Source organism: Xenopus laevis, chromosome 6L, assembly GCF_017654675.1.
Source record: "Xenopus laevis strain J_2021 chromosome 6L, Xenopus_laevis_v10.1, whole genome shotgun sequence".
Taxonomy (NCBI): Eukaryota; Metazoa; Chordata; class Amphibia; order Anura; family Pipidae; genus Xenopus; species Xenopus laevis.
Genome location: NC_054381.1, coordinates 58,014,729 through 58,039,094, shown reverse-complemented (window position 1 = coordinate 58,039,094; position 24,366 = coordinate 58,014,729). Strand labels below are relative to the sequence as shown.

Below are 24,366 nucleotides of genomic sequence, written 5' to 3'. Positions count from 1 at the left end.
TTCAATTACTAATGCTCAGAAAATATTTTTACAGTGCTCCTTAAAACATATGCAATTTATAGCCCAAGGATGTAATAGGTCTAGTGCAAATGATTCATGACTCTGATATTTACACATCTAATATAGACATAATAATGTGCAAATCATATAGGAGTTTTGGTCTGATGGCACTATGAAATGCTTGGAAACAAAGTAAGATTTGTCTAGACAAGGTCACATACATTTTAACAGGATCTTAAAGGGGACCCGCCACCCAAAAAAATGATTCATAATCCTATTTTACCACATTAGTCAAGCAAAATAAACTTTACACTATATAAAAATGTTTGAATCTTGTTTCCTTTAGTCTGGGAATTCATAATTATAGCAAGCAGGCAGGAGCCATTTTGTGGACACTGTTATTAAGACAAGCCTTGCATCATCTCAGAATCTTGTTTGTGCACCAGAATGGGGGACCTGATGTCCATCCCCATGCCCTGGCCACACAATTAAATTGTAAAGAGAAAGGGGGAATGTGTGGAGAGCCGTGACATCTAGGAAGTGCTGAATTAAAAGTGAAAGTAATTGTTTCTCCAGCCTAAGGCATAGAGGAGAGGCAGGCAATATTTGATTGACAGCTGAGATTTTTAAATGAGCTATGAATGCTTTAATAAAAAATAGAAATTGGATTTCAGGTTTAATTTGAAAAGGACTTTTATTATACAGCTTTTTGTGTCTGGGTGACAGGTCCATTTTATGGATCACAATTTACTTTACCTGCCTGCTCTCCACCTATATATTTGAATTTGCTGGTTATGGTATTTTATTATGCTGAAATGTTTAGTTAGTACTTCCATGTAATCCGATGGAGGCTCTTTACCACTTTTTAACCAGCGGCAATATATATTTCATTACTTGCTGTAAATGCAGATTGCAGAAGCTTTCTAGTATGGTGTACACTTTTATGCAGAAATTGTACTCTCTTTTTGCCTAATTTGTAGTATTTTTAGTTCACAGGTCTGTCTAGACAAGAAGCTTTTCTTGCCATAACCCAGCAAGCAAGTAGTGAGGGAGTGGGCGGACACTTGACAAGTGACAAGTTGAGAGACTGGCTCATATCAAGGCAGCGGTACTGGGGTACACCTATCCCTGTCATTCACTGTCCATCATGTGGCGCTGTTCCTGTCCCATATGAGGATTTGCCTGTGCTGTTACCCTCTGTGGCTTGTTTTACAGGAAAAGGCCTTTCCCCATTAGCAAGCGCCTCCGAGTGGATACACTGCAATTGCCCCAGGTAAATATTGGATCACAGATGGGATATAAACAGATTAATACTATTTGATGTGTGGTGTTTTTAACTTTTGTTATTGGATTACTTCTTTCACATAAGTAGATGATATGAGCGCACAGTACAGTTTCCAGAACTGTTGTCTATTCAGCAAACACTCTATAATGGCTAACTCTGCAGCAAATCATGACATGCCAGAGTGAGATTTACAAAGAAAATTATTTAGCTAGTTCTGAACATGACCAAGGGGCTGATATACCATTTGTTTGTAATACTTTTGGAAGAGCTAAACCCTTAACAAGAATATGGCTAGAAATGGTATATTTTATACAACAAACTTACTGAACCAGCCTAAAGGTTCAGCATCCCTATAGTAGTAATGATGCAGGTCTTTGAAGTTGTCTTGGATTTTGTTAGGAGTGGCTGCAACACACACATGCTCGGTTTGCTTTGAGCAGCTGTTGAGTTAAGAAGCTAAGCTTAGGGGTCGCCACAAATCATCAATCAAAACATTTGTTTTGCCTGTCATTTAAGCTGATGCTAGAGGGTTGATGAGTAAGTTCTGATACTAATTGTGCTGGTTTCTGAGTTGCCATGTACCAGTTATGAGAATTATTTCATTATTCAGTATACTTTACATCAGTCCCTGAGCTCAGTAAGTGACAGCAACACAAAGCGTGTGCAGTGAATCAGCAGAAAAGAAAATGGGGAGCTACAGAATCCTCTTTGGAGGCAAAAGCTTTAATACCTTGAGCTGGTATAGATGCCTAAAACAGTGTAAAACATTTCTGCTCTACTTCTTCAGTGAAGGTTTAGTTCTGCTTTGATTAATAGTTGCAGCCTTGAAAATATATGTTCAGATCCTTTGCATGTGATATGCAAAATTTATCTAAGTATTAGTACACCGAGCGGCACTATCCATAAGAAATTAAATGTGTTCCACAGCTGAAATTGTCACATTTATTAAAGATAATGTTTTTCTTACAGAAATGCTTTGATATATAGAAATCAGATCAGTTGATGGTAATCCTTCTGGATTCAGTCTTTCATAAATTCAGTACATTTCTCTGTAGTATCCCCATATACTTTTGTTTTGTTTTATTTAATAAAGTAACATTTTCATTTGCTTTGAATGCCAGCCTGAGAAGCATTACATATGAACTACTTTGCTTACTTTACCCGACAGAAGAAGTAAAGATAATCTGTTCGTTCTTACCCAACAATAAAATATCCATACTTGGTGCATGCACTCTATGTTCTACTTCTTATAGAGATATACAACAATAGAAGTAGAACAGCTTGCTTCATCCTCTAGATGTTCCTTAAGATAGTTATGTTTCTCATATTTTATTCGGTGCTTATACATTCTTGAATAAAGATTTTTTGTTTGTTCAAAATATTGTTAAAACTCAGGAGTAAGAATGGCTTTGTATTTCTGTTGTGATAAATATATTTTAAGGATTTTTTATGGTAGGGTGATAAGGATTTCTGTCCGAAAGAAGCAGTGCATCACATGCTCATTTATTTTCCCTAGGTGTGCGGGGGCAGCTGTAAGAGAGACAGACACAATGGATACTTTTGTTGATTCAGCGTGGTACTACTTGAGATATACAGATCCTATTAACTCTGAAAGGTAAGAGATGTTAATGTCCGTGCAGAGATAAAGAAGATATATTTTCACCCATTTCCCAATCGTATACAAAAGCTGCAGATTTTTTTTTAAGCAAGGCTCTGTAGTGCATAACAGGGACGTCATAAGTGAGAACAGCAGTTTGAAGTGGATATTCTCTAGCTGACATTTTATATTGTACTCCCACAAATGTTTTGACGTGCTCCCAGAATTTCAACACATTATTTGCCCACTTACTGGGAGCTCTTAACTAAAAGCGTAGAGCAGATACAGGCAATAGATGCAGAAAAGTAGGTCAGTTTTCTGCCATTAATTTTAGTACCGGATATGGAAGCTATGCAGTAAAAATGTAGCGTAGTGGCCAGATTTCATTACCAGTATGTCAGAACTGCAGTGGAAAGCACTGGTAGGTTGCAGTGAAATTCAAATACAAAATAGCATTATTCCTCAGCATATTGGAACTCTGATTATGAAACACTGGGTGCTTTCTAAAAATGCAAATTTACAACTTCACACCTCAAAACATATCCAAATTTGATTTTGTTGGGTAATGAATACCTGTCATATGCAAATGTGTTTAATTGCCATACAGTCAAAGCGCCAACTAATACAACCTTGTTGTTTCTAGCTATTATAATAAAAGTAAGCACAATATTTTAATGTTTTTGCCTTGTTTTGGTATTATGACTCATGTCTCTGAAAGACAGCATTAAAGACTGTTATGCTGAAATTCTTTTCTGTTGACCCTTTCATGGTCTGACAGTTTGACTCATCTGGTTGAATGAAGAAAATCATTTTGTTGAGGGAAAAATTTAATAAAACATGAGCTATACATAAAAACATAAACTATAGATAAAAAGTTTAAAAAGGATTATTTGTGAAACCATTTTATGAGTCTGCTTCTGCTGATTTAAATATATGATGTTTTCAAGTTATATACATTTGAATATAAAGAGTTGTTAGCAGTGAGTTCTGTTATCTAGCTTGTCTATGTTACCTCTGATCTGTTCACAAGCCTAATAAAACAAATGATTTATGCTTTCAAAGTTGGCCACAGGGGGTCATCAACTTGTAACTTTGTTAAACTTCTTTGCAAGACCAAGACCATGCACATGCTCAGTGTGGTCTGGGCTACTGCTTAGGGATCATCATAAATTATCAAAACCGCACACATCAAATAATATCTGACAGAAGCCGATACAGCAAGACCAATAATCAGAAAATGAAGACTGCACTGGGTCCTGTGTTGTCATGTTATCTAATGTGGATTTTATAGTTTTTGTATTACTTAATACAAACTTTCTCCAACTCTGCAGAACCAGTGGCTGCAGCAAAATAATCCTTCAATGAGAATCCCGGTTTATCTCTTTAAATCTGGCTCCATGATCTTTGTCCCTGCAGCCAGAGTTGGAAATATTAAATCCAATCCAGTATGTAAAGGCAAAAATAAAATCCAATACAAATCTCTACATCAGGGATTCCCAACCTTTTTTTACCCATGAGCCACCTTTAACTATAAAAAGAGTTGGGGAGCAACATGAGCATGAAAAAGGTTCCCGGGTGGTTTAAATAAGGGCTTTGATTGGCTATTTAGTTGCCCCTATGTCATCCCTATTTACTGCCAGCCAAAAGTGGTCTCTGTTTGGCAGTACACCTGATTGTTATGCAACCAAAACTTGCCACCAAGCCAGGAATTCAAAAATAAGCACCTGCTTTGAAGCCACTGCGAGCAACATCCAAGGGGTTGGAGAGCAACATGTTGCTCAGGAGTCCCTGATTGGGGATCACTGCTCTACACAGTCGCAGGCTGTTCTACAGGGAAACAAACAAAGCTGCTCGAATTCTGGGAAGTTCCTTCCCCCTGCAGTTTGAAAGTATTATTGTTTTCCTGCAGAGCAGCTAAGGACCATCTGAAGTTTCATATCCGCAGCAGTCAACAAGTCAGCAAGTAAAAGGGGGAATTTCACTGCGTAAAGTCAAATTTCAAATGGTACACATTTTTTTTTTACTAAAGTATATTAGATATATGTTTCTTTTTGATTAAAGAAAGGGAAAATGGGATTTTATTTTTTGCCTTTATATCCCTTTTATAAATGGGGTCAGTGACCCCCATTTGAAAGCTGGAGAGAGTCTGGAGACACGGCAATTAAGTAAAAAACTATAAAAAACGAAGACCACTTAAAAAGTTGCTTAGAATTGTCAATTCTATAACATACTAAAAGTTAACTTGAAGGTGAATCACCCCTTTAAGGAACATGCAGGTGATGCTAAATATAGTCCTGCTAAAGTGTAACAGAGTAACATGCTGGCTTTTGGCAGTAAATTAATATTGAGTTTAAAGGATCCTTGTGGTAATTAAAGCTACTGTGGAGCCCTTTACTAAATGCAGTGCTGTTTGTTTTACAGACCTTTTGACAAGACCTGGGCAGATTTCTGGATGCCGGTTGATTTGTACATTGGAGGAAAGGAGCATGCTGTGATGCATCTTTACTATGCACGATTCTTCAACCATTTCTGCAGTTCCCAGGGCATGACTAAGCACAGGTTAATATCTTGCCAATTCTCACTTTTGTAAGCTTTATTCAAGCACATAAATGATTGCATATAATCCTCCCCCCCTTTTTTTTGAGCACAGTCGCATTAAGGTTGAGCAGCATTTCATCAGTCAGTTCCACATCTATAGCTGATTTACATTTTCTCTCTGCTATATTTTAAATCTTTCTATTTTTCTTGATTATTTGAATGACATGGATTATTTTTCATTAACAAACATGAAGTTGTATTTGAGAAAATCAGTCAGCAGATGAGGGATGTAGATATCTCCTTAAAAAAAAGGGCAGTGCACAAATGAAAGCGATACAGAAAGACCATGAAAAAGAAAAGGGAGATCGGCACTCCAAAAAGGATGCCAAAATATAGTAAAAAGAAAACCACCTCTGAAGCCTTACACGTTTCGGGCACTTGATCATAGGCCTATAATTAAATATCTTTTGGGCATGAAACGTTTTGATTTCTAAGGCCAGTGGTAAATTGTCACTGGTTGCTAGGCTTTTATCATTTTTCTTCCCTTTGACAAGTATCAATAAATCCAGTGTCAGTCTCATAACTTTTAAATCTTTAGGTTACGTTCCCTCAATTAGGACTTGAATTGCCAGTGGAGTGCAAAGGATAAGGCTAATCTACCTTGCATCTATGGGCAGTCATGTATTAATCAGACATATTGTATGACAGGGGCATCTGCCAGTCAAGTCATTGCTGCTCTTGCAGCAGTAGGACATGCATAGACTGCAGGCATCTTATGGGGGCATGAACCACTGCCTGAATAAGTTAGAGCAACGGTGTCCACACTTAGTATAGCAGGGTTGCCTTTTTGTGCAATTATCATATCAGGGGGGGGGTCTAAACCCCTGAGACTTACCCTACCATAGTAATGTCCCTTTGTGTTGTATTTAAATGGACAAGACAAGACTCATTTGTTAAGTCATTGTTCAAACTGAAATGTATCCAGAATGATCTTTTGGAGCTGTGTGTGGACATTGTTGGGTTGCTGTGTCACATTCTACATTTTGAACTCCCTTGTATTAGATAATGTAAGTAATCTATGTAGAGTGCAGAATGGTTAATATTCCACAAGTCTAAATGTGTAGTGTTTTGCCAATTTGTGGTGGCATTTCTTTGCAAATTATGGATTTTTTGGGTAGTAGAGTGGGGAATATAGCTGGGGCAAAAGGACAATAGTCACAATCGGAATATTGTGCTTAGGGGCAGCCAACGTTCTGGCTGTGTTTGACCTGGTTAGGACTCGTTTAGGTTTCACTGAAAGAATTCGAGATTTATCATGCCTGGATCCTGGGAACAACTCGAATTTGACTATTCACCATCCAAGTCAATGGCAAAGGTCCAGTGACCCATTTGAAGATGTTAATAGTCTTACTGACACTCCAGATTTTTTTGGAGAAAAACTCGATTCCAGTTTAGTCGAATTCGGTCCAAATGCGAGTTTTTTGGGTGGGGAATATTTGTTTGAGTTTTAGACGTTCTAATTTTTTCTTAAATAACCTCGCATTCGAGTTGTGGTATATTTGAATTTATTAGAGTAAATAAAATTCACATAAACTCGAAAATTTCAACCTTTGATAAATCTGCTTTGTTAGGAGCGCATATGGGATAATTGGTATTAATTAGTCTGCAATCAAAACCTTGCATTTAAAGGATATTTCAGTTTTGTTGAAGTGAGCAGTGCAGTTATTATTTCATAATATTAATTTCCACAAAGCGACAGCATGAAGATGGTGTTTTTGGCCTGAAACGCATTATTGCGTTGCAGTGAAAAATGAAACACAGAGGAGTGTGTTTTTCCCAGCAAACTAGAGAATAATGACTCATTACCTAAATGATCACACTTTTAATAATCAAGCTCTCAGCCAATGCATTTATGCTTTCAATGTGACAATGAGATGCTTTGCAGCTAAAATCTAAGAATATGAAAGTAATATCTGAATGATGGTACCAGCATTTGAAGAAAAGTACCACATCTTGTTTAAATCCATTTATTCTGATGTGTAATCTGAATTATACTCGATGGAGATTATTCTTGGCTCTTGTCACATGGATGAAATGTCCCCACAACTACAGCTCAAGCCATTACTGACAGTGTTTACCCATTTAGGGCCAAAAGTAAGAGGCTGGAAAGCGACATGCCAGGAAGCTTGCCAAGCAGATGTCACAGCTGAGGTTCTGGGAAGCATCTCAGAAACTTTGTGCCACCACTATATGAACTGTGTTGAGCCAGTAGCTCATCGGTCACATCTGTCTTGCTGGCCACTAGCCATGTAGAGCTGTCTGTATGGTCTCATGGGTGTTACAGATAGGGGCAGATTTATCAAAGGTCGAGGTGAAGTTTCGAAGTGAAAAACAAATTTCGAGCTATTTTTTGTGTACTTTGACTAGGTAATAGTCATACTTCAATTCAAATTTGAAAAAACATCGAAATTCGAAGGTCGTACTGTCTCTTTAAAACTTCGACTTCGACCTTTTGCCACCTAAAAGCTGCCGAAGTGCTGTTTTAGCCTATGGGGAACCTCCTACAACCTGTATGGAGGCAATTGTGGGAGTTTGGGAGATCGAAGGTCGAAGTTAAAAAAAACTTTGAATCGAAGTACGATCTTACGATTCGAAGTACGATCGTACGATCATACGATTCGAAGTAGGCCGAAGTTTTTTCTAACTTCGACCTTTGATAAATATGCCCCCTAGTGTCTTACCCAACTCCTATTATCATGTCTGTATTGATAGAAACTATATATCTCATATTGGTTCCAAGTGCATGTTTTTTTAATCATGGGTAACAGTAGGTTTATTAGACCAGTAATTATAAGATCACTTATAAAGCTCACTGGGATATCTAAAGAATCCTTAACATGATTATATGGCATATTCTGTCATTTTTATACCACTGGGGCAAATCTGGTTTTCATGATAATTTCTGTGATAAGTGATATTTTTTAAAATGTCTTTCAGCATCAATGACTGTTATTTTCATAGGTAGGCACTGTCTTACGCCAGTGGAACCATAATGCTACTGTATGTAAGGTGGTTATTTATCAAAGGTCGAATTTATGTGAATTTTATTTTTACTCTAATAAATTTGAATGTACACGCAACTGGAATGGGAGGTTATTTATGAAAAAACTCAAATGTCTTATATTCCATCCAATAGTCCTGACCCGAAAAGTTTTCCTCCGAAAAAAAAACTTGAATGTCAGGAAGGCAATTAACATATTCAAATGGTTCGATGGATCTCTGCCATTGACTTGTAAATTAACTCTGCAGGTTTTAGGTGGCAAATATTAGGTGGCAAATATTTGAATTAGTACAGTTTCCATGGTCAAGGTGTGAAAAATCTCACATTCAAATTGGTGCTTTTAAATTTGAATTTGTGAGTTTTGACACAAAAAAAACCAAAATTCGAATTTAAATTTACCATAATAAATCTCCCCCTACCAGACTCCAACGGCCAGCAAACCTATACCAAAGCTACAATGGTTGTCAAATAGCATGAACATTAATAATTGTATTGACAGCCTATGTATGCCTGGGACTTGGACAAACTGGTGGAGGATTGCCAGGTCCCTGAATCCATTTTAGGAAATTAATGGATCTTGGCGCTATCTCTAGTTATTAATATCATTGGCATTGATAACCGCATATCAATTCAAACTGTTGTGATTTTGAGTACACTTTACATTTCATCAGCTTAATCAATTCTGCTTGGCACTGCCAGTTGAATGTGTGTTTGTTAAGCTGCTTGGGCCCTGACAGTGAGCAGAGATCATGAAGTTCAAAGAACAAGCATGGTGAACACAGGGGCACATTTGAAATCCAGCAGTTCAATATAGCTTTTCTACTAACTGCTGAGAGTATACCTCCAGTTTTTTTTTTTTATCTGACTTTGAAATTTTTTTTAACATCACCAAACATAGCCCATGTGGAGGGCAGGTGGTATGTAGGGTACTTTTACAGTAAAGAATAACTGCTTCCCAAAATGTTTGTATTAAAGGACAAATCCATATATAGTGATAAATGTCTTCTTTAGGTGCAGAACATTTCAGACAGCAATCTGACCATCTCACTTTTTTCCTCAGTTCTGGGGAGAAGTAACGAGTTTTAAAATACATTTAATGAAACTGACTTGAACGGAAAAGCGATAAAGAATTGACAGGAAAATAGGACAATTTTGCTTTTGACAAGTCTGGAATTTGATGCAACCATATCCCTGTTCCTTTCTCAAATAGCTTCTGATGAAGTGACTTGGGTCACGAAACGCGTTAAGCCGTTCCCCTACCTGCTCCTACAGTGTATTTTACCATACCTAATAAAGATTGGACTTTTTAATCAAGTTCGGTTTCCCCGGAGCCTGCCTGCTGATGTCGTCCATACAACCTAACTTGCTATACCTTTGCGTCTCCGCAGCCAGAGCGGCTTTGGACGGATCGCTGTGACTGCAGGCCCAGTAACGCTCTCGCATTTTCACCCACAGGGATGGCGTCTGCCCATGTGCACGTTTATCAGATAATGGAATTCTTAATAATTTGTAGAGATGGAGGGTTTTACTGTATTAGAACACAGTCTAGGTAGTTATCAGAGTCTTGCGTTTGAATCGATCGGACCACCGTCTTGAGTATAATGTCTGGCTTGCAAATATATCTCAGGACACTCCAGGATATTTGCCTTTTAGTTCCACTAATGTGTAAAGCTTTTTAGGAATGCATATTGAATGTCTCACCTATGTTACCCCTTGTATTGCCCATGTACGGGAAGTAACTTGTTTTAAATGCACATAATGTGACTGCCCATTATACAAGTCGTGTATTTTTTTTAAAGAATTAAATTAATTAAGGCACAGCACCCAAAATGAGCACCTCCTGTCACCTCCCTCTGACAAACCTAACGTAACATACCAGTGGCAAATTCTTGCAGAACTGACACAAGCAGAAGGGACACTGTGGACTATTAGCAAGAACAGTGATCCCTTACTCCCATTCTCCATATCTCTGAAGCATTGTGTTGGCTAAGTATTTTGGTGGCCAGTGAATGGGGGCACTTTCAGTATTTCTGTTCAAAGGCCTAGTGCTCACTTTGCCTGGCCCTAATTTATTGTTACCATGGCAATTGTAAAGATGTATTTTCCATAGAACACAGACTCTCTGGAGTAATTTGCTTATAGCATCTAGCCAAGTACTAAATTAACTTTATGCTTGACTTCTTTCCATCAAGCAAGTAAAGAAGACAAACTATTAAGAAATAGTGGCTCAACATTCCAGCATTTTTGACCTGAATGATCGTGATTAGGTAGTAATCCAGTTTCTGCTGAGTGGCGCCAACAATTAAAAACAAACCTGATGACATTCTCATTGGGAAGGATTGTTGTGCAGGGCAGTCATTATGGATGAGAGCTTTAAGCATTTTTGACATGTTGCTTCATACAATGGATATGGGGTCAGATACTTATCCTAAAATAATTGAAGTGCAAATTTTATCTTTGGAAAGCACATATTCTTTGGCAGATGTTTATGTAAATCATTACAATGGACTGCTCCCTTCATGACTAAAATGATTAAGGAAATCGATGTAAAAAAACAAAACCAGGCAATCTGGGGTCCACTGCTTTGTGCATTCCTGTTTATTTGGCCAGCAATTTTTACTGTTCAAAGGAACACTATCATTCCCTATCATTCCCATATGGTCATGATACTCCTCGGTAAATTATAATGTCCTTATATTTTACAATAGGGGGTACTTTATTTACTAAATCTGTTTAGAAAAAGTTGGGTACCTAAGAACGTAAATTAAAGTATATTATTATAGTATCCTTTGTGTATCTTACTAACCTGCAAATTCATAATTAGTGATTTAAATAAGAACCACTAAGGGCTATGGCAGTTTTGTTATTGGTGTTTAATTTCCTGCATCACGAACAAATGACTGAAGTTAAATTCCAACTGGTAATAATGTAAATCTTGGGAAAATCAATGCCTGTGTTTTTTTACTACTTGCTATTTATATAAATCCCGGTATTAATATAACGTCAGATGTTTTGTTTTAAATGTAGGCGACAAATGTCCCATCAGCTTAAGGGCACACAGAGTGTTAGCTCCGCTGCTTTCAGCCTGCATTTTTTTCAGGCTGAGACCATTTTACCTAAACTAATTAAAAAAATATATTTATATCAGAGGGGCAAATAAATCAGCATACCACTGGCCAGTTAGGTGTATATATATGTATATGTGTGTGTATATATATATATATATATATATATATATATATATATATATATATATATATATATATATATATATATATATACACACATACACACACACACACACACAAGGGTCTCCAAGTGATATGGACACTTTCTTGAGGACTCCTATTATATATACATTTTTATGACGTTAAACATAAATACAAAGTAAGATGTATTTATCTGTCTGCATGCGCCCTTATGTGAACGCTGATTCCGTAGACCTATATACTCCAAACGTATGGATTATTATATTATTATTATACTGTTATATTCTTTTAGTTATGTAATGCAGAATATTATTCTGGGCCAAAATATGTCATATTAATGGAAATCTGCTTTATAGTAATTGGACTTTTTTTTATGGTAAAACCAATTTACAAGTTTTGCCCAATGCTGTTTTTATATTGTACTGTAGAAGCTGTATAAATAATTGTGATAATTGTGTATCTTGTCTTCATTACAGAGAGCCTTTCCACAAGCTTTTAGTCCAAGGACTTATCAAAGGGCAGACATATAAGCTTGCTTCGACTGGGCGTTACTTAAAAAAGAATGAAGTGGATGATACTGGTAAGCAGTGAGGCTTATTGTATATTGGAAATACAGTGGTAATATCAAACACATCAGGAAGTACTGCATCAAGTGGCACCAGGTTTGTACTGGACCGACGGCATACCAGGAAAAAAAACGGGTGGGCCCCGGCACAGACCTGCTCCCTGCATTGAACTATTGCTTCTGCTCCTTGCCTTCCTCTCTAGCCCCAGGAGCAGCACTGGAAGAGAAAAGGTGCAGACCATGGGGGTGCCAGTTAAACGCTGAGTGACACGTTTGATACATTCCTCCTACATCTAATATAAGCAAACCTTTAAATAGGATATAAGCCTATATCCATAACATAGCAGCTTAATAAATATAAAGCTGTAATTAAAGAGAGATTTTTTTAAGAGGAGGGTTGAAGTGATCATGTTTGTGACTGGTGTTTTTCCTTTAGAAGTTAAAAGGTCAGTATACCCTCATGTTCAATATCAGCTAAGTGGTAAAGGATTGTGCTGAACAACTTTTCCTATTGTTTAATCATGAAAAAATCTATGCTTTTTGTTATTTCCATTCCTTGCAGCTGCTAAAAGATAAATATATTGCATGCTAGCTGAATTACCATCAAGTAAAATGTACTCTTTATTATCACAGAAAAAAAGGAAAATCGGTCAAAAAGTGTGTGCTCAAATAGAACTCGATGGGAAACAGCATTTCTGTATTTCAGAACTTACTGTATAATAGATTTTTAGATAATAAATCACATTCTTACTTCTTTCTTATGAACACATGACTTGGTTTGTTTGACTACCTGCTTTATGTCTCTCTTTTTTTAGGTTCTGAGGCTGTGCATTTGGAAACAGGGGAAAAGCTTTTGGTAACATGGGAAAAGATGAGCAAATCCAAGCACAATGGAGTTGACCCAGAAGAAATAGTGGATCAGTATGGCATTGACACAACCAGACTTTATCTGCTTTTTGCTGCTCCACCTGAGCAAGACATTTTGTGGGATGTGAAAAGTATGTTACTTTGACTATAAGTAATGAAGTTGCTGTTTTTGTCAGCCCACAGAAAGTCATTATATAGAGTACAGGATAGGTAGTAGGAGGGATTGAATAAATTCAAGGAAAAAACGGAAGCCGAGTTGAGCAGGCATTGGCCTGAAAATGCCTCCTTTCACTAGGCCTCCTTTCCGGCCTATCCTTGATGTTTCAACTTTGTGTAGCTGCAGCTGAGCTGTACTTGTCAGTGTACTTTTACTTAGGTGTGGAAGCAAGCGGATCCACTTCTTTCAACCTGCAAATAAGACTCAGGCTGAGAGCAGTGGAGCCAACGCTCCATGTGCCCTCAGCCTTAACCATTTTCCAGCTAAAGGTGGCCATAGACATTACAATGAAGATCTTTCCTGGAAGAGAACAAGTTTTTGTACAATATTATTGGTGTGTCTATGGCCACCTTAAAACAGAACTGTGTAGATTCCAGTTAAAATCAGATATGTTTTTTGCGGATATTTGTTTGTAACATTTTACTCTCCTGAATATAGCCCCCTGAGATAGGGTACTCTGCTCGGCTCATAGTAGAACCGCCCCTATGCAATATTTAACACACACCCTTTTTCTCTAAGCTGATGCTATACCTGGAGTGCGGAGGTGGCAGACTCGTCTTTGGACAATAACAAGCAAATTTATTGAAGCCAGAAATTTCTCATCTGTACCGAATCCTCACCTTCTAAATAAGAAAGAAGTAGCAGAAGCAAGACGTATCTGGGAAAGCAGAAATCTCGCTGTGCTAGAGGTAGTTATATAATTAATATTCAGCGTAAGCAACAGAACATTTCTGAATATCTGAATATTTGATTAATTCAAGTAAGGTATTTGTATCTTACTTTAAGTTGTTTTAAAACCTATTATTGCATTCTATTACTTTTTTTTTTTAGAGGCACTAGAGCATAGTGAGACAAACAATTCATTGAGTGAAGCATGTTTATTGTTAATTTCTCTCATACTTTCTCAGCAGTATACCCTCTTGTTCAACATAAGTGCAATGAATAGGGTTTGTGCAGAACATACATTTTGCCTGTTAATCAAGAAAAAAATCCATGTATTTTTTTAAAATATTGAGCTAATCAGGGAAACCGAAACTACTCTGGTCTTTTAAAGGTAGATACGGTAATTAGACACCAGTACGCAGATAACCAGTGCACAATGGACATCTGCTAACAAAACAGTGACAACAATGAGTGATAATACGGGGTAGGGGGTTGTATGCTGGTAATTTATTCACTTTGGGAAAGGAATTAGTATGTTCCAATTTTTGTTCCTGACAGGAGAAACCTTGGGTTATACTTTTAAAGGAAAAGGAAAGGTAATATCACTGGGGGTGCCAAATATTTAGTAATTATAGTCACTTATATCATGACTATTTTTCTAACTCTAAAGTGCCCCTTTCTAGGTTAGACTCCTAAGAAAATGTCTTAGGCTAGGGCCACACTACATGGGTCTTGGCTTGTATTTCTCCATTGCTCCTCTTCTGCTTTGCTGCCTACACCCAGAATCATTACCTCAGCTCTGGTGCAGGCAGGAGCGTTGGATTTCGATTTGAAATGCAAAATCTTGCGCTATGATGCCGAAATCTGTCGTGTCTGCCTGCACCCTAGCGGAGGTAATGATTCCGGTTGCTGGCATCATATCATGCAAGCTTGTTTTTGTTGCTGCGGTTTATATTCATCCTGGCGCAAAGGTATTTTCTGGAGCTTTGTTCCCTGAGATTTCTCACAAGCGACAAAAGTCACCATGTACCATTATTATAAAGGACAAAAAATGCCAAAAGTACTCTGATTGGCAGTATGTTAAAAAGTTAAACACACTCCGTTGAATTAAAGTGTCACAGTGTTGCAACACCATGTTTTTACCTTTATCATTTGTCTCTAGCACAGTCTTAGAATCACCACTACACAGTAGGGTACATTTCCAAATGTTTTCAAGCAAGCTCATTTTGGCTCTAAGAGAGCGTTTGGAAGGTTTTGCATGTATATAGTATTTGTGAATTATACATATTGTTGTTTTAAACTGGATTTCACACTTAATGGCCCTTTTTAAGCCAAATGTTTTTTTACCAAAGTTTCCATGCCAACCTTGTTATTTTGTAAGAAACCTTCACAAACATTGAACAGTTAATATACAAAAATATAAAATTCACCTGTGTCAAGGAATTAGCCCTTTGTGTTGTACTTCCGCAAATATGAGTAATCCAAAAAAGGCATTTTTGTTTGCGTTTCCTAGGTAACCAGCCACTTCACCGAGGATTACTTGTTCAATGCATCTATTTCGCAGTTAATGAGTCTCAGCAACACACTATCGGTAAGTGCACATGCCGCCTCCAGCACTCCCTCATTCTCAGTTGTGTAATTGCAGTAGGTGCTGAAAACAAGGGTTTTTTACACAGGAAGCAGAAATGCTTTATTTTTGTTTTTTGTTTGTTGGCCTTTTTTTCCCAAGACAGACTTTAGTAATAGCACATGTTCTAATTGTTTAAAAGAACATAACTCCTTTGAAAAGGGGTTGGATGGCTATTTAGCAAGTGAGTTCAGTGTTTGCCAACGCCTCCTTCTCTGAGCACCGGGCATTCGTTTAGGACAGGACGGCCAGGGTGTGCGAGGGTAATTCCTCCTTTCTTCCATTGGTCTATTTAGCAAGTGAGGGAATACAGGGTTATGGAAGATAGCTCATAGTACAAGTTGATCCAGGGACTAGTCCGATTGCCATTTTGGAGTCAGGAAGTAATTTTTTCCCTCAGGCAAATTGGAGAGGCTTCAGATGGTGTTTTTTGCCTTCCTCTGAATCAACTAGCAGTTAGGCAGGTTAAAAAAAGTTAAAAGGTTGAACTTGATGGACATGTGTCTTTTTTCAACCTAACTTACTATGTTACTATGTTACTATGTTCTTGCTGTGTTGGTATGAATGCAAATCAAAGATTCATTTTCCTTGCAAAATATCTGCTTTACATTGAAATCTTGGTGTCACAAAATACTGAGCATGCATTCTTGCAGAATATGTCTCCACTATATAGAATGAGGCACAATAATAACAGGATTCTTTTTGGATAAGCAAACATGGCAAATTATAACTTCTATGATAATAAATGTCATACTATAGCCCACCACTTTTATTCAACTACAGTGCCTCATATCACAATTTGTGAAATTGGTTAGTCAGCTAGATTGTACAGATCTACACTCATTTAATACCATTAAAGGAACATACACATGCACTGTACGCCACTTGCAGCAAATTATTAAAGCCCCATGCATATTACAGTTTCCCTGATATTTGTACGGCGATAAAAATCCTGTCAAGATCTTAGAGGGACAGTATACCCTTTTTTCCAACATGAGTTTAATGAGTAGGGCTTATACTGAACATACTTTTTACCTTATGCTTTCATATGTATGTTTTTTGTTATTTCTTGCCCTTAGGGTAAAATCTGTAAATTATCATTTTTCTTTTCTGATCCCTATGAGCACAATCAAAACAAATCACCAGCCACTTCAAAGCCTCTGTATAATGAGCTGCTCTTTATCTAAAACCTCACAGGCTCCAGCTGGGTAAAGGGAGTGGTTTGTTTACATAAAAGGATTCTCATTGGACGGTTTATTTGTTTTGATTTTCATTTTTAACCCTTACCCGACCCTTACAGCGCGCATCTACAATGCCGCATTCCGCGGAAGTGGGGCACAGTTAGGTTGTGGGCGGGAAGGGCAGCAGGAAGCATTTGGCTCGACCCTGCCTGCGGCCTGAATAGTTTGTGCGAGTGTTGGCCTGAACCCGCCCGACCTTCGGGCTTCGGGCCTACCCTTGATTGGTAATATAGCTCAAACTATATAAAGGGAATAGGCAGAGTTTGGGAGGGAAATTTTGTAGAATTAAGCATGGCTAAAAATATTCGCAGAAGAAATTTGCCAAACACAAAAGGATAGTGTAGCAGGGAAATCCCCTGCATGTCTGAGGAAGGGGCACACCCCCGAAACGTTATATCATATGACTAAATAAACGTGCAGGGGATTTGCCTGCTACACTAGCCTTTTGTGTTTGGCAAATTTCTTATTTGATACAGTTGGGAGAGGTGTCGACCCCTCCAGCCAACACAAGGCAATTACAGACAGGAGAGAATCAAGGGGAAATTGGATGTTTTTGCAGCCTAAAACAATATTCACAACATGAAGTGAGAAGGAAGGTATATTAAAAATAGACTTAATAAAACACAACTTTACAGAGGAACACACTGAATGGCCTTACTGCAGAATGGGGGAAATACTTTGCAAAGGTATTTAAGCACATATGGGTTAGATACAAATGTAATGAACTAGAAATGTAATGGACAGACAGGGTCAGGGCTGGAACTAGGGGTAGGGTGAAAAGGCACCTTCCTAGGGCACACTAGGCACCGTACCTTTCCTATCTGCATACCCCAAGTAGTCATCCCTCTAATTTATTGGATGCAAAAGAATATTACTTACAAGAGTTTACCCCACGAAAAACTATTTTTAGATTTGTATTTATTATAGAAATAACATAGAAATGAATAGAATGTGGGTGAGTTTTTATTTATTAAGCTTTAAACTGTCTACCAGAAAATCATGTAAACGTTAAACCCAAATTGTTTTGCCTCAAATAAGGATTAATAATATCTTAGACTGGATCAAGTAACGGTATTGTTTTATAATTAAAGACAAAAGGGAAATTGTTTTTAAAAAATTGCATTATTTGTATATAATGTAGTCAATGGAAGACGGCCCTCCCTAAATGTGGCCATACACAGAGAGAGCCGCTCATTTGGTGATGTTGAGCGGAACTCTCCTCGTATGCCCACCTTGAGGGGGGGGGGCTATATCAGGGTGATCTGATCGTGGGCCCCTAGGGCACAAACATCGGATCATAATGCAGAGAATACGGCAGTCGGATCGACTGACCATATCAACAAATAGATGCGGAGAGCAATGCGAATGGATTTTACCCCTGCCCGATTGACAGCTGCCCAACTTTTGGCCAGATATCAATCAAAGAAGCCCATACATGTGCCAATAAAATGCCGTCTCGATCTGTTGGCAGTGTTTATTGGCCCATGTATGGCCACCTTTAATTCAGAGCTTTCTGAATGATGGGTTTCCGGATAACAGATCCCATACATTTATTTGAATTAGTAGTACCAGTACTTTAATATTTTGATGAGCCACTTTTGCACCCAACAGCAGCAGAGTTTCTTTGTGTCCTTGTGCCTGCTCTACGTACCAGGCAGAATTTACTTTTCCTTTAGCTGTTTGCCTTGCTTACTGCTATAAAGGGAACTGTCTCCTAGAACAGAGCTGTCATCTCTCCTGTCAGAGCTGTCATCTTAAGCTGGCCATACGCGTTATGTGGGCAATATGCGATTGTTTGACCCTTGGGCCACAATTGCTGCTATGCGGGCCATTGGAACTAGGATCGAGTCAACACGCAAGGAATAAGACCAAGGAATACAAACTGCAACTTTCCATACTGAGCCTACAATAAGGGCATTGTCACACAGTACGTTTTGTCTTTCCTTCCTGACTAAATATTACAAATTACCTTAGTATTGGTGTCAGTGTGAAACGCAGGTGGTAAAACATTTGAATTACAGAAGCTCAGGTGAAAGCAATTTCCAACGCTAAAGCAATTCAGTTGTTTTACCACTACTGATTCACACTGACATCAGTGCAAAGGTATTTTCTGACGTTTTGTCTCGCCTGGTGTAGGAAATCAAGTGCAGGTGACAAAATGTAACGTGTGGCATTGCCCTAAAAGTCTGTTTGAAGTGCCATTATTTAAAACATTATTAAAACAGTAATTAAAGCTCTTCAAAGCCTCAGGCTAGATATGATGCACATACAATTTATTTTTGTTTTGAATTTCCAACCATATTTACATAACCCATTATGAGTAATAGATGTGCCGAAGAGAGACCTGCATGATTGCTGGATAGTGAGAAGCTTCCTTTTGCCATTGCCCATGCTAGATGGACAGGTTTCCACTGCAGAATTCAGAATGCTCGGAACCTGGGATTTTCCAGCTAAGGGATCTTTCCTTTATTTGGATCTTCATACCTTAAGTCTGATAGAAAATCATGTAAACATGAATTAAACTCAATACACTGGTTTTGCTTCCAAAAAGGATTAATTATATGTTAGTTGGGATCAAGTACAAGGTACTGTTTTATTATTACAGAGAAAAAGGAAATCATTTTTATGTGGATTATTTTGATAAAATGGAGTCAATGGGAACAAGCTTTCTGTAATTTGGAGCTTTCTGGATAACTGGTTTCCTGATAGAGGATCCCATACCTGTAATTGAAATTCTCATGACATTGCTTTTGCAATTTCTATATAAAAGCTTTTACTTTGGAAACAAAAATCCATGCAACTCTTTTACTAATATTCCCCATTATTATAGCTGCCTATTAGTCATTAAAATACTTTTTTTTTGTTTTTCTGCTTTGAAGCATTAGACAAATGTGTTTTATTTCATAAGAACTGTTCTTTATGTACTTTCCTTGCAGTTATAGTGCCCCCTTGTGTATCAGCATGCTCTTGAGCCTTGTATTATTGGATTCTTCGCGTACACATCGAGAGATGGAAAAAAGCCATTTGAATGCACAAAATTGACATGCATCCCTTCTGTGGTGGATCGGAGCCAGGGCTTCTCAAGCTTGACAGCACTTAGTTAATCTGCGTTTGTTAAAAGATTGTAATGCAAGTCTAAAAAATACGTTTTTAAGGATAATATTGTAGCAAAAGTGTCAGCAATATAAGGTAAGAAGAATATCAATGCAAGAGTAGTCACTCATAACTCTTCTCCTCTCTGTGTGTATTTTAGCAAGCATCCTCTCGGGTTATCCTACACAGCTCTGAGTTTGAAGATGCTCTGGCCAGCCTCTGCATTATGGTCGCCCCAATGGCACCACATTTGGCTTCAGAACTATGGAAAGGTAAAATATAATATACAGTTAGGAAGCCCCTAACTGACTTAATGATATGATGTAGTACTTGTATAAATATAGTATAGATATAACAGCCCCTCATCTCTTTGATTCTAGCAAACCGATTTTTGGGGCTTCAAGTGATATTGATTATATCCGGCAGTATCTTGGATATCCTATTGTCATCTTTTAAAAGTGGAGAGTATGATAGTACTTGCTGCAGTAGCACAGTTTATTGTCTAAAAGTGCATGGTCCTTCTCCAGCAGTGACCTCATATTTTCCAACAAGGGGTGCTTTATTTATTACAATACACAAGTTTTAGTGAGTCATGTGACAAAAATGTCATCACTATCCACTGTTTATAACTGATGACATCACTAGTCACCGTTGATAAGGATATCATTTACAAGATATTCATGACTTTTGAGTAATATATATATATATATATATATATATATATATATATATATATATCTCTCTCTCTCTATCCACAAGAAGTCGAGCACTCACAGGGCTTAGGATGAAAAAAGGTTGCAATTTATTGAAATGAAAAAATAGCTGAGGTTTCAGCTAGCTCTCTAGACTTTCTTGCTGAATATTTAACATATAATATATGTAAGGGTTAGGTTAAAATCTATTTATTCAGTTAGGCCAATATACTTTTTATGCATCATTTATTTAAACCTCTAGGAATGTCGCATGTCCAGTTTAAGTTGTGTACACAGTACAAGTGGGATGAAGATGTACTTGCCCAGCAGTGGCCCAGTGTAGACCCAGATTACCTACGACAACCTGATATAGTGGAAGTGCAGGTCCTGGTAAGCAATCTGGAACAAACAAAAAATGGTTGGGTTAGTTGGAAAGCCTATGACATTCTCAAACAATGCATTTCATTTCCCATCGTTTCTACAGATTAACAACAAAACATTTGGCACAGTTGGTGTCCCCCAGGAGGTTTCCCGTGATTCCAAGGTGGTTCAAGAGATGGTGCTGCAGAGTGACCTGGGTGTTACACATCTTCAGGGACGTACTATCACAAAGGTGTTTCTCTCTCCAAGGACAGCCCTCATCAACTTCCTTGTGCAAGATTAAGCTTTCCATACTGTGGCTGCAAACACAAAGAATCTAACATAATCCAGTTGGTATTTCTATATGCAAAGCTATTTACACGGGTGTACAACAATGCTTCATATTGATATTGAGTGTATAATCTAAGAATTTTACACCAACCTTCTGGAGTATTTTATTACTGAAAGACATACCTGGTAACATAAAGCATAAGTGCCTGGAATCAGTATATTTGCTGTTTCAGCAGGTGCTAGAAAATAGCAGTGGGGAAAAAAATCACTATGAACTGTTTTTGATTTAGAATCACAGAGTCATAAAGTTGTAAGATCTTTACTCATCCTTCCTTTAAGTATGGAAATATTTTTTTCTAAACCAATGAGGAAAAAGATCAGATGTAATTCGGTGTGACAGTATGGTGAAGACCGACCAAAGAAATTCAGATACAAAATTATATTGCTTTATTGGGAAACATTTGCTAGTCATGTATTGCTCCTAATGGTAACATATCAGTGCACTATCCCACCAGCAGTAACTTTCCCACAAACAAAACATCTGTGCATACTCCTGGGGAAAGGGTGCTTGTTTTCTTCTGCTTTAGACTGGAAAGACAAATCAAAGCAATGTGATGCACAATGAACTGACTGGGGAAAGGGTGCTTGCCTTAAAACCATAAGCAGTGCCAGACTGGGCTGGCGGGACACCAGGAAAATAGCCAGTGGGCCCCTGGGACATCATTTCTGGAATCCTTATAAGTCAAAAGATATTGTTCGCAATCAAAGTTAAACCAGCACACAACGACATGTGAAGCAGTGATAATCCCTGAACCTTTATTATGCCACACAGTAACTGCCTTGCCTGCTGCAGAGTTAAAGGAACAGTAGCATCAAAAAATGAAAGTGTTTAAAGTAATACAAATATAATGCAGTGTTGCCGTGCACTGGTTAAACTGCTGTGCTTGCTTCAGAAACACTACAACTGTTTATTTAAATAAGCTTCTGTTTAGTAATGGGGGCAGCCATTCCAAGGAGAAAAGGCTCTGGTTACACAGCTCTGATGAACATAATGGTGTTATCTGTTATCCACTATTTAACCTGGGCCATATAGCCTTTTTTCAATTTCTGCCATTGCTACACAGCAGCTTGTTTATATAAACAATAGTAGTGTTTCTGAAGCAAACAGATCAGTTTTACCAGTGCAGGGCAACAGTACATGCTATTTTCATAACTTTAAAACACTTAAATTTTTTGGTGTTACTGTTCCTTTAACTCTAAGGGGCAAATTCACTAAAGGCGAAGTGGCTAGCGCAAATTTGCCAGTGTGACGTCAATTCGATACTTCGCCTATTTACTAACGGGCGCTGGTGTAAATTCGCTAGCAAAGTGGACCTACGCTATCGCTACTTCGCACCCTTACGCCAGGAGAAGTTGCGCTATGGCGAATGGGACGTAACTACGCTGCGCATTTTACTGAACGTTACCTCTTGCGCCAGACTTGCCTTCGCCACCTGAGACCAGGTGTAAAAGGGATTGCTTCAAAAAAAAGTTGAAATTTTTTCTAAGTACCAAAAAACGCTGGCGTCTTTTCCTTTTTTAAGGATGATAGGCTGAAAAAGATCGTAAATCTGCTTGACGAATTAACGCTAGCGCAACTTCACTACCGTTCGCATCCCTGAGCACAACTTCGCATTTTAGTGAATTTGCATAGCGCTGGCGAAACTACGCCTGGCAAAGTGCGGTGGAGTGTGGCGAAGCTGTCGCCGGCGCAATTTCAGATCTTAGTGAATTTACCCCTTAGCCCCTGGCTGGCAATCCAGATTCAGTCCTTTGCACTTTCTGGACAGGAAAGTGTCACTGAGAAAATTACTGCCAGTTCCACAAGCAAATGTCTTTCTTTACCCATGAATGCCTTTCTTTTAAGTTTGAACAACACATAGCTCTTCTAACTGGAAAACATGTCTGGCTGCAGATTTTACTGTAAGCAGTTTCCACTTTGTCCTATAGATACAAACCTCTAATCTGTAACTTACGACTTATTTTTCTCCATACGCTTCAGACCTACAATATGTTCATTAGACGACTCTGCATCAGTCTATCGCATTCCTCTGCTGTATCCATACAATGGACTATTTTATACTGCCTAAAAGATATGTTTACTATTTGTATTGCTGCTGTCCATGTTTCCAGTTGTACACGTTCAAAACAGACTTGTTAGTTTTGTTAAATTTTTTGTATTTATGGTGATATGTTTAATGATGGATTATTATTATTGCTACAATGGTCATCAGGAGAACCTAAAGAAAAACTAAACCTAAATTGGCCTGCCTACTTATTTCTAAGTGCTTTCAACAGAATGAGGACAAGCATATATCTGTGCAATGGATATACTGCATTAGTCATACAGAGAACCATGATACACAGACTTTGCAGATGATGTCCTCATCCGACATATGTTTATCTGCTCAATTTTCTGCATGATGTTGGTTGGCCAAGGACCGCATACAGGGGCCAATAAGTTGATAACTTGATCTAGACTAGAAGGACCGCTTCAGCTTGTGTGTGTTAAAGAAGAGGTTCACTTTTAAAGGACAAGGAAAGACAAAAAAATAAAATCCCATTTTTACTTTTTTTAATTAAAAAGAAACCTATCTCCAATATACTTTAATTAAAAAATGTGTACCATTTTTATAAGAAACCTGACTGTATGCAGTGAAATTCTCCCTTCAGTTACTGCTGTGGATAGGAATTGTCAGATGGTCCCAAACTGCTGAGCAGGGAAACAATCATACTTATGAACAGCAGGGGAAGCCCCTGCCTTACTTCCCAGCCATGCAGAATTCAAGCAGCTTTGTTTATGACGATCCCTAAGCAGCGCAGACCACACTGAGCATGTGCAGGGTCAGGGTCAGGCAAAGATGTCTGTGGCCAACTTTGAAAGCATAAATCATTTGTTTGATTAGGCTTTGTGGTGCAGTAAGTTATTGCTTATGTTTATTATACAAAACACAGCATTTCTTATTCTATTTTAGACTGTCCTTGTCCTTTAAGTTAACTTTTTGTATTATATAGAATGGC

At 38.0% G+C, this 24,366-nt stretch overlaps 1 protein-coding gene across 3 annotated transcripts in view; it reads left to right on the top strand.

Annotated features, from left to right (window-relative positions):
• lars2.L (leucyl-tRNA synthetase 2 L homeolog) overlaps positions 1–23,596 on the top strand; it is a 90,571-nt gene extending 66,975 nt beyond the window's left edge. For 2 of the 3 annotated variants that reach the window (XM_018266444.2, XM_018266445.2), the window contains exons 13-22: positions 990–1,273; positions 2,802–2,900; positions 5,304–5,441; positions 12,167–12,270; positions 13,071–13,253; positions 13,859–14,028; positions 15,516–15,593; positions 20,124–20,235; positions 20,918–21,045; positions 21,140–21,632. In XM_018266444.2, coding sequence (XP_018121933.1) covers positions 990–1,273; positions 2,802–2,900; positions 5,304–5,441; positions 12,167–12,270; positions 13,071–13,253; positions 13,859–14,028; positions 15,516–15,593; positions 20,124–20,235; positions 20,918–21,045; positions 21,140–21,319 — 1,476 coding nt within the window. In that variant the 3' untranslated portion in view covers positions 21,320–21,632. 3 annotated transcript variants of the gene reach the window in all.
• The last annotated feature ends 770 nt before the right edge of the window (positions 23,597–24,366 follow it).